Source organism: Cladophialophora carrionii (assembly GCF_000365165.1).
Source record: "Cladophialophora carrionii CBS 160.54 unplaced genomic scaffold supercont1.6, whole genome shotgun sequence".
NCBI classification, from domain to species: domain Eukaryota; kingdom Fungi; phylum Ascomycota; class Eurotiomycetes; order Chaetothyriales; family Herpotrichiellaceae; genus Cladophialophora; species Cladophialophora carrionii.
Window position 1 is genome coordinate 1,225,321 of NW_008481831.1, and position 12,811 is coordinate 1,238,131.

The 12,811-nt window shown below is 52.9% G+C and overlaps 4 protein-coding genes and 1 non-coding gene across 5 annotated transcripts; 1 reads left to right on the top strand and 4 right to left on the bottom strand.

Moving 5' to 3' along the window:
- Positions 1–582: 582 nt before the first annotated feature.
- Positions 583–4,467, bottom strand: G647_07405 (uncharacterized protein; the record flags this gene model as incomplete). The annotated part of the gene is made up of 3 exons (XM_008731721.1): positions 583–644; positions 693–1,305; positions 1,351–4,467. 3 exons carry the CDS (start codon positions 4,465–4,467, stop codon positions 583–585), a joined length of 3,792 nt encoding a protein of 1,263 aa, XP_008729943.1.
- Positions 4,468–5,286: 819 nt separating this feature from the next.
- G647_07406 (cyanate hydratase) lies at positions 5,287–5,865 on the top strand (the record flags this gene model as incomplete). Its single annotated transcript, XM_008731722.1, has 3 exons — positions 5,287–5,307; positions 5,354–5,767; positions 5,818–5,865. The coding sequence occupies 3 exons, from the start codon at positions 5,287–5,289 to the stop codon at positions 5,863–5,865; spliced, it is 483 nt and encodes a 160-aa protein (XP_008729944.1).
- Positions 5,866–7,682: 1,817 nt separating this feature from the next.
- G647_07407 lies at positions 7,683–7,790 on the bottom strand. The gene has a single exon. It is a non-coding gene; the product is annotated as a tRNA-Ser (tRNA).
- Positions 7,791–8,403: 613 nt separating this feature from the next.
- G647_07408 (uncharacterized protein) lies at positions 8,404–9,543 on the bottom strand (the record flags this gene model as incomplete). The annotated part of the gene is made up of 2 exons (XM_008731723.1): positions 8,404–9,438; positions 9,493–9,543. 2 exons carry the CDS (start codon positions 9,541–9,543, stop codon positions 8,404–8,406), a joined length of 1,086 nt encoding a protein of 361 aa, XP_008729945.1.
- A 548-nt stretch (positions 9,544–10,091) lies between these two features.
- On the bottom strand, positions 10,092–12,776 carry G647_07409 (cell division control protein 48; the record flags this gene model as incomplete). The annotated part of the gene is made up of 5 exons (XM_008731724.1): positions 10,092–12,173; positions 12,228–12,477; positions 12,532–12,587; positions 12,647–12,674; positions 12,727–12,776. 5 exons carry the CDS (start codon positions 12,774–12,776, stop codon positions 10,092–10,094), a joined length of 2,466 nt encoding a protein of 821 aa, XP_008729946.1.
- Positions 12,777–12,811: the final 35 nt, after the last annotated feature.

Consider the following 12,811-nt stretch of genomic DNA (forward strand, 5'->3'; position numbering starts at 1 on the left):
AAGAAGAAGGGGTCAGATAATGGTTGCGCCGTCGACTTCAAACTGACGTTATGCCTTCAAATCGAGGGACATAGACAGGAGGGAGTCACAAGTAAGAGCGGATCATGAGGAAAGGAGAGTAGAGGGGCGGTATTGTTCAATTAAAGAAATGGACAGGCGAAGGGAAGTACTGTGTAAAGCACGGATGAAGAGTCAAGTGGGGAACAAAGTGACTTTCTGTGGCTGAGGACCTGCGAAAGAGAGGGAAAGGTAAAGCACGACTCAGAGGCGAGAGCCGCTTCAATCCGATACCTGAACCATGGTGTCGCTGCTTCTGAACAAGTATGTCACTGGGTGACTGTGAGGTCGGTGACTTGGAATGGGACACAATTTGACCCAAGCAGAGTCGGTGCTGCCGGTGGTTATCTACAGTTCTGTAGGACGACATATGCGAAGAGTCACATGAATACAGTCTACACTCTAAAGCACAAACAGGCAATAAAGAGATGGTACTATGTCGCTTGATCGGACTATTCATTTGTATGTCATTCAATCATTGACCGACTACGCTACATGGGGAACATGGCTGGGCTCACACTGACTTCACGTGTATACCTCTTCCGTCAGAGCATTCAATGTCAGCCCTTCCTTGGCAATGTCTTCATCTGTGAAACGTCAGTCACGGTATCTAGGTCAATGCAGGCTTCACTTACTCTGCAGGAAGCACAATGGCATCTCTACCAAGGTGCCTTTCACTTGGCTCAGCAGTTCCTTGAGCTCGCGTACGCCACCAGGGAAGTCCGCTCTCACTACATGTCCGTACTCGACTCTTGGTGGCAGCTTGCTCGGTTTGCCTTGAGCATCTGTCTCGGCGGGCCGATAGAAGTACTCATAGAACTCCTTGTACTCGGACCACGAGTGCACGTAGTCATCTGGTACGGCTCGGAATGCCTTACGGAAGACTTCGGTATTAGTCCTTGCACGGCTGTTCCACAAAGCTTGGAAGGTGTCGCTGAGAGGATCCATCACGACATTGTCTTCCGGCGAATTCCAATCATAGGCATTGGGCACTCCGACGGGCTCAAAATTGGGATCGGGTCGGAAGAAATATTGTGGCCGAATCAGTCCAAGATGCTTCCGGGTGAGCTGGCGCCTCAGGGAAGCTGGAAAACTGCTGGCTTGGTAAGGCTGGCCATTCATGTAGCTCTGCACTTTCGTCGGATCCTCGATAAGCAGCGCAATCTCACTGTCATGCGAGCCGAGCTGGCTCCGGTCGTTCAGATTTGCCGATCCGCAGATGACAATACGATCGTCTGCGATGAGGGTCTACATGAAGTCAGTATGTATAGCACTCAGGCTATTTCCGCATACCTTTGAATGAATGTACAGCTCTTCGCTGACAAACGCGTCCAGCTCTGCCTCGGGTGGACCATCCCAAGGCACGGTACGGATATCTTGTCCTCCTAGCATGTAGCACTCTGCCACGCTGTCCCAACGGCCACTTCCTGGTTGTCCCATGTTCTGCGCCGTGGTTTGGTATTGTTGATATTGCGATGCTTGTGATAGCTGCGCCGTGTTGGTGCGCTCGCCGAGCGGACCATATCCAGCTCCCACAGCGTCATCGTGTTGTTTCCGAGCATCTTCATAGCTGACTCCACTTTGCTGCTCAACCCGTTGCATTGTGCCCCCGGCATTGATTCGATCGTAGTTCCGGAGATTGTAGAACCGGATGTAGTCCATGGGATTGAACCCAGCCTGAGCAATCTTCTCCATGATACTATGCCCACCACGATTGATGCTGTTGTACTGGAATTCCATGATGGCTCGAGTCCCCAACGACGCATCATCTCGGAGGTCACCGGCAAAGGCTGGTACTGCGGGGATCACGACGATGATTTTGTACTTCTCATTGTTCCGGGCCGCTCGTAGGATTCTTTCCACGATAGCCTGACCGATCAAATTCTTGACCGGCTTTTGTTGGTCGCCCGTGGCCGTAATGAAGAACTGGTTTTCAATGTAAACGAAATGCTGACTGTTCCGAATCACCTCGATGTACGCATTCTGGATGGAATGCTCAAGAGGGGTTCCATTACTCCATGTTGTGCAGCTTCGAAGAAGTTGACAAGTCATAACCCCCCGAGGCCGATTGTACGGACGACCATAAGAGTCAGTCCCGCCAAGGTACTTGCCTTGAAGTTGGTGGGCTCGGTCTCCCAGTCCGCCTGAGACAACGCTGCCGATCGACGACAGTTCTTGACCCAAGAGTCTACCTTCTTGCTTGTAATGGTCAAATCTCCCTCGCATACCTCGCTCCCCTCCGAAGCCCCTTTCGTTCTCGTTACCAGGGCCATAGTCCTCAAAGCCTCTGCTAGACTCCTGACCGTAGTCGTCAAAGCCCCTAGATTGCTCTGACCCAGGCTGTTGATAGGGCTGGTAGCTTTGATGTTGATATGGTAGACCAGGTGATTGCTGAGACGGCAACTCGGTGGCACCTTGCTGGTACGGAGTATAAGGTGGCGATGCACTTGGTGGCGGCGGGTAACCTGGGTAGGTTGTGGCTGGGCTTGGGGACGTTTGAGGCGGCGGTCCTGGAGGGGGAGGAGGGTAATTTTGGTGCAGGCTTTGTCCCGTAGGTTGTTGATAACCGCTGGCTGTATTGGCCGGTCCTTGAACGGGTGCAGTCTGAGGAGGAGGGCTGGCAAACTGGTTATATGGGTCCATAGAACCTTGTGGCGGCGCTTGCATTGGAGTTGCATGGTGGTCGTAAGCACCAGTGATCGGCTGGTGAGTTGCTTGGGGTGGAGACCCACCCGGGACCTGGCCGTAGATACCAGGCGGAGGGGGTGGGGACTGAACGACCTGGGGCGGAGGGCTTGGAACCTGACCGTAGGGTGATTGAGTTTGCGGTGGCTGATGCTGTACACCGTGGGCTGTCGAGTGTGGCGCGGTACCATACGTACCTCCTGGCGTGTGCGGTCTGCTCGTTGTATGCCACGCAGGTTCAGTGTATGGCTGGCTCCCAGGTGGTGGTGCATACCCTCCTGCAGCGGCAGAAGGTTGTAGACTTCCTTGGGGCTGTGGTCCGGACTGAGACGGTGGTCGTGACTGAGGGCGTTGACCTGGTCCACTTGCTGTATGAGGCAGATCGTCCAGGAGTCTGTAGTATCGTTGGTCTTTTCGGACATTATACTTCTCATCATAAATGAAATTCCACCTGTCGACGAAGTGATGTCGCAGGTCTTGCACGACGGTCCCTTGTACACAGATAGCGATATCGGACCAACCCATCCTCGAGCTCTTGGTTCGGTCAAGCTTGTTCTGGAAAGGATTGGCGACATCGTTAAAATCCGCCCACCTTGCATTGTTCATGTCTTGCCCAGGGAATATGATTTGGTTCAGGTCGGAAGGGTGAGCATCGGCGATCGAATGCTGATTGGTATCCCAGCGGCCAAAGCAGAGATCAAGACCACCCATGAAGGCAATCTTGTCGTCAATGAGACAGAGTTTCTCATGGTGCGCCCAGTAGAGGATGATGTCGTCAGTGACACCATAGATACCTTTCAGAGCGTCGTGGCCCAGCTTAGAAACCGCTGCCGCGTCCAACTTCAGGCTCTGAAAAGAGGATATGAGCGATGACTGAGCCGTTTGTGCATCTGGGAGATGGTCTGGATGCCGAAAGACAGCGATGTTGGGGTGTAGCTTTTCGAGCTCGTGCTTGGTGTGGGCCGAAGACAAGGTCAGAGCCTGGGTGACTTCTTTGTAGACGATGATCTTGACCTTGACTCCACGCTGCGCCGCTCGTTGAAGAGTGCGATCGAGTCTCCATTGCTCGTTTTGGGAAGGAGGCCGACGAAGATATACCTCAGGGGACAGCCACCAGTCCAAGATCCAAATCGAATGTCTAGCTCCCTCAAGAGCTTGACTCACAGCCCAGAAGTAACCACATCCATCCACGTACCATTTTACATCGTTTCCGGGTTTCTCTGACGCAAAGCTATCGTATCGATTCGGGCCTGACACTATTGTAGGTTGACCTGGCGCAGCGGCGTAGTGCGAATGCCCAGCCTGGCCAGGAGCTTGTGAAGCATACTGCTGAGATGGTTTGTTGTCTGGTCCTAGCAGGTTTGCAACATCCGACCCAATATTGTGAAGAGTGCCGTGGAGGCCACTCAGAAGTTTGGAGGCGATATCGGGTCGACCTTGAGGCTGCTGAGTAGGTGGACCACCTGGGTATGGCGATTGTCCTGTGGCCGGGTACCCCGTCGTTGGGCCTTGTTGGCCGTAGTATCCTTGATTTGACCCGCCGGTGCTGCTGTAGCCATAGTTCTGAGAGGCTGGAGATCCAGTCTTGTACTTGTCGAATTCGGTCTTGAACTTTTTGCCAATGTCTCCCAGTAGCGAGCGGTCTGTGCCACCGCCTCCGCGAGAGTGAGAGTAGTCGTCCCCATATGCTAGTCCGTCATCTTCCGGTTGCTGCTGGTAAGACATTGGAGGAAATTATTGTGACCCCGATCTGACGTGCAGAGGTACGAGGTGATCGAAGAGAGAGGAGCACCGTGCTCAGATTTGGCAACAGAGAGCTGGGCAAACGCACGACGTAGTGACTGTTTCATCCATGAGTGATGTTCAGCTGATTCATGCAGCATCCGTCAAGGGAAGCATCACCAAGCTGTATGGAGGCGTCTGGCGCAGCCAACCAAACAGCTGCCAGTCAGTGTTTAGGGGGGGCAGTTAGGCTCCTCCCCGCTGTGGTGCTACCCAATAGGGCGTGGGGAGCCAGCTGCTGCGCCTCACTGCCGCTATTAGGGGTGCCCCGCGAAATATAACAGCCTGGAGCTGGAACCCGCCTCCAGCTGAATTTCCTGAAGCTGCCACACTCCTTATCAGTTAGAGCCATCCACCTCATCGTATTGGCACACATATACTCCCAAGATAGATACGCGCTATCTCTACCGCAACTGCATTTGACTTAGAGGCTCAGATCCTCGTAAATAAGCCCCTGCTATTCTTCTCGGCCGGCGTGATGACGCCCGGAATGATGACAATGCGGGGAGCTCCTCTTCGACCCCCCTCCACCAAGACAGTTGAAGTACAAATATTGAGGTGCACTTCTCCACGGTAGTGCTATCAGCTTCTTGGATTGGCCATATATATTAACCGTGCTTGTGCTCGTGCCCGTACTTTACCATGTCCTCTCGTGTGCTTTCTCTCCAGCGTTTCGCCGTCACAGCTTGCAGGTCAAGACCCCCTACAGCTCTCCGTCCATTCAGATCAAGTCCACTACAGCTCGCTCGACCGACGTCCAACATGTCGCTAGCAAGTCTGGATGTATGTGCTGTCCTCGTTGGTACAAGACGAACGCTAACGAGTCTAGGTGCTGCAACACCCCAGCCTACCAAAGTCCTCCATAACCCTGTTCGAAGCAAAGGCAAAGAAGAAGGTATCCTTTGAGGAGATCTCAAAAGAGATTGGTCGCGATGAGGTCGCCATAGCCGCCCTCTTCTATGGACAAGCGAAAGCCTCTGCAGAAGACATCAAGAAGCTATCAGACTACTTCGGCATCGACCATGCCACCCTCGAGACGCAAATGAGTGGATTTCCCGACCGCGGCAAAAGCATCGAGATGCCGCCCAGGGAACCACTGATCTACCGATTGTATGAGATTGTGCAGAACTACGGGTATGCATACAAGGCTGTATTGAACGAGAAGTTTGGCGACGGCATCATGAGCGCCATTTCCTTCTCTACTCATGTTGAGAAAGAGGTGGACAAGGATGGGGCTACATGGGTAAGAAACTGGTTGCCGAGCGCTTTATTTTCTGAACTGACCCGAGATAGGCGAAAATCACCCTGCGAGGAAAATGGCTGCCATACAGTCGTTTCTAGGTGACTGGCACGAAATGCACATGAAATAGCCGGACACATTAAGGGCTATGTACAGTCAACGGGGTTCAGAATGCGACGATGTTGGAATCGACCATTGGTTCTCGTGACAGGCTTTTCTGGTTGCAGATCCTGCTTGCTGACATGAAGCGCGGACCGGACTGTGCTTTTTGTGGGAAAGAACAATACTAAGACTCGAGAATAATATGAAGCCTCGTCCCCTTCGACTCAGCCTTGCGAGCATCTCTTTGTCTGTGAAACCCCCTCACCCATCCTCCAACCAATTCTAGAAATGGACAAGGTCTGCTCTTTCTTGTTTGGATTTGCTTTCAATCCTGGAACCATTATCGCTATTGATACCGAGTCCATTCAATCCGAAGCCAGTGGGTAAGCCAGTGTTTATATACAGTTTCCCATGTTCCCCGAGCCTTGACCGGCTTCCCATCCACATTCATTCCAGTCCTCACCACAAGTCACTCTTTTCAAAGCTTCAACATGTCTGCTCAATTGTACGCCTGCGTGGTTATGTAAACAGCTTCTACACCCGCAGCAATCATCAAAACATAAAAACATCCCAATACAACAACCAGAAGCACCTGGTCCATCACGAACCAAAACCCACAAGACTCACCATGTCTGCCCAACTATATGCCTGTGTGGTCATGTAACAAGCTTTACAACCACAACCACGACGACGAGCAACACGTCCATGCCAATATCAACCGAGAACATGACACCCTCCCCCTGTCCACAGACGCCGGCGCCAAAGACAGGCGAGGCTGTCATTTTCGAGACGCCTTCGCGCCATGACCGCTGAAGAAAGCCACAACCTCGCACAACACAGTCCGCCTCGTATCTTGCCTGGCGCAACACCGGGGCCCGACTGTTTGTTTGGCAACACGGCCATGGTTCCAGCGGGGAAAGGTTGATTGCATGCTGCTGCCGTAGCGTTGCACTGCACTGCGGATACCCCCTTTGGTCCTTTCACCTCCCCTTTCACTTCTCTACAACCCATTTTATACCTACAGATTGTCGCGAGACATTTTTCACGTCCCCCTGCCCCTACCCCTCCAGGTACCAGGCACAGACACATAGCATAGCGGGAAGCGGTTTGGTCAACGGCTCAGAGAGTCCAGTATATGTATGTATGTATGTACCCAGGCTGAATGTAACATCTGCTGTCCTGCCCACTTTCGCTTCTTCCCTTCTCTACCCGGCACTCAACTGCAATGCTCTGCATGGCCCTGCACTGGTCGGCTCCACGAGATGCGCGCACGAGCAGATAAGCAGCTGAGCGTTGTACATTATATACTGTAGCCTTTTCGAAAAAAAATGTAGCATCCCAGTCGACGCACGGGAGATAATTATTGTCCTTACACTATTGGCAGGGACGCGTACAAATTCGAACCATCTACAGTACAGTCCAGTTCAATAGTTCTAATCTAGTACGCCAAGTGTAAGAGAATGACATGCGCTGCTCGAAATCGAGATCGAGCATCCGAACGAGTTCGAGAATCAGTGCCAGTACGAGGTACTTATATAATGCACAGCACACAACGTATATCAGTCACATACGTACACAGAATATACCTGAGGCACTCACATGCTATGGTCGAGTACGTGAATAGCCCAGGGGTGAAGTGCACTGAGACGCTAAAGAAAGTGAGCGAAAGTGAGACGGCTAAAAAACGAAGTAAAATTGGGAGCCCACGATATTAGAGTTCACACACAAAAATTATTCCTCTGGTCGGATCAACGCCAACCCCACCCAGTCAACGACGAGGTCTGGTGGTACTGATACAGATTTTCAGGGGTACTCACGACAGCTACAGGATTTGAACCTGTGCGGGCGAACCCAGCAGATGACGAGCGAGGCCTTGGGAAAGGCCAATTCGAGTCTGCCGCCTTAACCACTCGGCCAAACTGTCAGTTCTGTGCGTTTTGTCTGCATTTCTCCGGCTCAAAAAAAATATATGCTTGTATTCTATTCCGGGGAGCTAATTGGCCAGCTGGGCCGAGAGGCACGTGATGGCGAGGCACACGGTACAGTCTTCTAACTGGTCCAGCCCGTGGGTGCTATCCAGCCCTTCGATCTACGAATGACTAGTATAGGATAATACCCTTTTAAATCCGCTGTGTGTAGAGACTGTCCAAGCTGATGTACGTCCAAGTTGGGTGAAGATGCAGGAGAGTACTGAGCATAGCAGAACCGAAACATCTGAGGCCTCGCAGACTTGACAAACCACTTCTGCTAGCGTTCAATCATCATTATATTCTCTTACACTCCATAGAGTAATTCCATATATGCTTCCTTCGGTACTAGGCTCTTCCCTGGGATCGTAACGAAACCCGCTTCCGGCCAAGGATAATGCTATCCATCCTTCGCATAACCTACAACGCCGATACCGATGTGAATGCTTGTCTCGTGATCGTGCTCTTCCCAGCCTCTACTCCGTAATGTAGACCTCACAGTCCGGGTCTTTCCACAAAGCGCAGCCCTCGTGACTTCTCCGTCTGCCCAGCAGCTCCCCATCTCTCTCCTCACAAGTTATTCGCCTGTGGAATCTGCAAGGTCATCTTGTCCCCTCCCACGACCGGCACCCCAGGGACAACCCCCGCGGCTGGCACAGGTGGTCCGGTGCCCGACCGTCGTCGCCTCTCCCGTTCCGTCGGTCCGCTCTCAATATTGTTGAGCATGAACCCGCCCTCCTCGCCCGCAACACCACTCTTTCTGAATTTGCCGCCCATGCCGTACATCCAGCTATCGTCCTCGTCACTGCCTAGCCAGTAGCTTCTTCCGATGGCGATCAGGATCCTGCCTAGTTTGCCTTGCCAGCCCTGACCCTGGGGTTTGGACTCGGCAAAGGGGTTCTCGGCAATTTGAGGGTCCGCCGAGGCAGCAGTGTAGTCGACGCCGGTCTTGGAGCCAGAGTAGGCAATGTGCTGTCGGATCACCATGCGCGCCCAAGCAAGCATGATGAGGCAGAAATAGGCGCGAATCGTCCACATGGCAATAATTACGCCAATGGAGTTCATATTCTGGCTGTCCAGGATGGCTGACTGAAGGGCGCCATTGCTGCCGCTTCCCGCTGGGCCGCCCGCCGCAACACCTGCCGCAACGGCATCTTGTCCCGATCCTGCCAGGGGAGGCTGTGGTGTAGCCACGACTTCAACTCTGGAGACGTTGAGTTGAGGATCCGTAAAGCCGCTTGTATCGTCCATTGTAGATGCGCCGGGCCCTTTCTTGTCTGACGTCCCTGCATCGTGCTGCGCAAGGACCAAAAACCACGTCGCGGCAAAGATGGCGGTATATGCCGCGTTGATGATACTGTCGAGGACGTAGAACCAAGCGAGTGCGAGGCATTGGAGCGGCGATTGCTTGCGGATGTGACGTGCGAGGTAGGCGGTTAGGATGAGGGCAAGGGTCGAGTAGATGTACATGCTCAGCTGAAAGGGCGAGAGGTGGTAGCCGGTGAAGAGGGCGAGGATGCCGTAGAGCCCGGCGAGCTTGTTGACCAGCATCGAGAGGGTGATCAGGCTGGCGCCCGTCGAAAGGGTCATGGTGTACAAAAATCGCTGGTGCTCAAGTCAACATCAAGGAGCAATGGGGATGTGACAGTATTATCTTACCTTCGGCCACGCCAGGCGCAGCAGACGCGCCGATATCCCATAGTTCGCCATAATCAATACAGTTGCTCGTCAGGGAGGAAATACTTTCAGAACAAGAGGGAGAACAAAGGAATCTTTGACGGCGGTGGAATCGGAAATTAAACACGATGGAGAAAGAGAGATGAACGGGGCGGCGGCAGGCCCGGAACAGCGACTCTCTAGTGTTTGCATCATCTTGCACAAGGCTGCAACGCATCCACCATGCTGCGTAAGCAAACAGTGGCGACTCATACCATCCCTCCATACGAGTACGACTAGGTAAAAGAAAATTACTGTGATACTGTGATCGGTGGGCAAGTCTCAAGTCAACCATTCTATTATTTCCCCTTGCAGCATCATGTCTCTAAGTAGAAGGTAGAATACAAATCTGCACGGCTGGCCGATGGTCTGAGGGACATTTCAGGGCCTCGCCACTACAGTCGCCGTTCCGGTTGTTCAAACCATAGCTTCCTTGCTGCCTCCGTGTCCATGTGATTCTCAACGCCGTTCATCATGTGGGACAATGCTTCTTGTTCAAGCAGCCGTATGTCCATCCACCAGCCAATCTCAAGTCCCCCCGTTTAATCGTACAAGCTGTCGTCATTGCCAGCATCACCGAAACCATTGCCATTGGCACTTTCGGCATCCTGGCCAGCCTGGGGGAACTTGAAGAACGCGCTGCCACCACTCTGCTTCATCGCCTGAGCAAAGGCTTCGTAGCGTCGAATCTCCACGTCGCTGACTGATCGTCGCGCAGCGGACATGGCCTCTTCGAAATGTCGTCGTGTCAACTCAGGCACAGGGTCTTCAGCAGCGTCATCCATGTCCATGGCACCTTCACCAGCTGCTTCTCGCTCTTTCTGTCTCTCAATGTCGGCAGCGATCGACTCCTTGATGGCCAATTTGACAGCGCGTTGGGTGACAAAGCCCAAATCGGCGCCGGAGAAGCCGTGGGTTTTGCTGGCGATAAACTTGAGATCAACGTCTGCAGCGACAGGCGTCTTGCGAAGCTGTGCCTTCAAGATGCCTTCACGCGAAGCTTCATCTGGGAGTGGTACATAGACCAAGGTGTCGAGACGACCAGGTCGGCAAAGAGCGTTGTCGAGCTGCTCAGGTCGGTTGGTGGCGCCGATGACGAACACGTTCTTCTTCGAGGTCATACCGTCCATTTCTGTGAGAAGCTGGTTGACGACACGGTCAGATGCACCACCAGCATCACCGACAGAGCCACCACGAGATTTGGCGATAGAATCAAGTTCGTCAAGGAAGACCACGCAAGGTGCAGCGGCACGGGCCTTGTCAAAGATATCTCGAATGTTGGACTCAGATTCGCCGAACCACATGCTCAGAAGCTCAGGACCCTTGACAGAGATGAAGTTTGCTGCACACTCGTTGGCCACAGCCTTGGCAAGCATAGTCTTACCAGTACCAGGGGGTCCATAGAACAAGACACCTCTGGAGGGTGAAAGGCCGAATTTGAGGAACTTCTCCGGGTGGTCGACAGGATATTGGACGGATTCGATAAGTTCGCGCTTGACATTCTCGAGACCGCCAATATCGTCCCAGCGGACGTTGGGAACCTCCACAACTGCAACTTCGCGGAGCGCAGACGGGTTGGAAACGCCCAGAGCGAACCGGAAGTTTTCCATGGTAACACCCAGTGAATCCAAGACTTCGGCATCGATGGTGTCTTCGTCAAGATCAATCAGATCCATCTTCTCCCGAATCTGCTGCATGGCAGCCTCGGAGCAGAGAGATGCAATATCGGAGCCAACATAGCCGTGAGTCTCGGCAGCGATGGATTCAAGATCGACGTCTTCTGCCAGTTTCATGTTCTTGGTGTGAATCTGAAGAATCTCAAGACGGCCGGTCGGATCTGGAATGCCAATGTCGACTTCTCGATCAAAACGACCAAATCGTCGCAGGGCTGGATCGATGGAGTTGGGTCGGTTGGTGGCGGCCATAACAACGACATTGGAGCGAGCCTTCATGCCGTCCATGAGAGTAAGCAGCTGGGAGACGACACGTCGTTCAACCTCGCCATTGGTCTTCTCTCGCTTGGGTGCAATAGAATCAATTTCGTCGATGAAGATGATGGCCGGCGAGTTCTTCTCGGCCTCCTCAAAAGCCTTTCGAAGGTTGGACTCTGATTCACCTGCCATTTTGGACATGATCTCGGGACCATTGATCAGGAAGAAGAAGGCCCCGGTTTCGTTGGCAACGGCTCGAGCCATGAGTGTCTTACCAGTACCAGGAGGACCGAACATAAGGATGCCACGAGGGGGCTTAATACCGATAGACTTAAAGAGCTGAGGATGTCGCAGTGGCAATTCGACCAGTTCTCGAATCTGAGCCATCTGTTTTCTGCAGCCACCAATATCATCGTATCCGACCTCGTTGAGGTTTCCCTCCTCATCTTCACGCTGAATAGGGTCGCCTTCACAGTGGATGACGGTGTCTTGTGCCACAATGCCATATTCAGGAGGGTCGACCTCGACGACTTTGAACTCGACTTGTCTCATGCTGGCCCGGACTGTGAACAGATCGCCTTGTCGAACCGGTCGGTAGGCCTCGCGGAAGTAGGGAGCAAGGAAGACGTCAAAGAGAGACCCGGTCAAGCCTTCAACAGTGTCTGCGATTGGTAGCACGGCAATGCGTTTGGCCTGCGGACTTGTCGTCAGATCTTGTCAAACACCTAGGAGCGGAGAAAGACTCACATATTTGATGTCAGGGCAAGGGTGGACGGTGATGATGTCGCCATGCTTGACTCTGAGGTTGTGGCGAACCACTCTGTTGATGCGGGCGCTGCCATCGTCAAGATCGTCATCGGCGAGCACGATCAAGACGGTATCTTTGCGCTTCTTCCCCTTGACGAGCACGGTATCGCCCCTGAAGAGCTGTAACGTCTCCATGGTGTTGTTTGATAGAGCAATAATGGAGTTGTCATCGTTGGTGGCATCGGTAACGCTGTGATCATTTGTCAGCTTCGAATCAGAATCATCTGAGCGCTTTGCATCTTACATCAAGGAGTTGGGCTTCTTCTTCTTTTTCAGGATGGCTGTTGAGGTATCGAGCTCCTACATGGAAAGTCAGTTTCGCGCTCTTCGCCATGCAGATCCTGGGAGGCCGTCGTCACCTCTTTCTTTTCTGCGCCAGAGGCATCACTATAGCTTGAGTTAGCCACGAATTCTGCAAGTTTGAGATATCCGCACATACTGTAGATTGACCTTCTTCTTCTCTTGGACGTGATCGGGTTCTGCAGACATCTTGGCGGCCTGTTGAAACTGATCGAAGGTGTAGC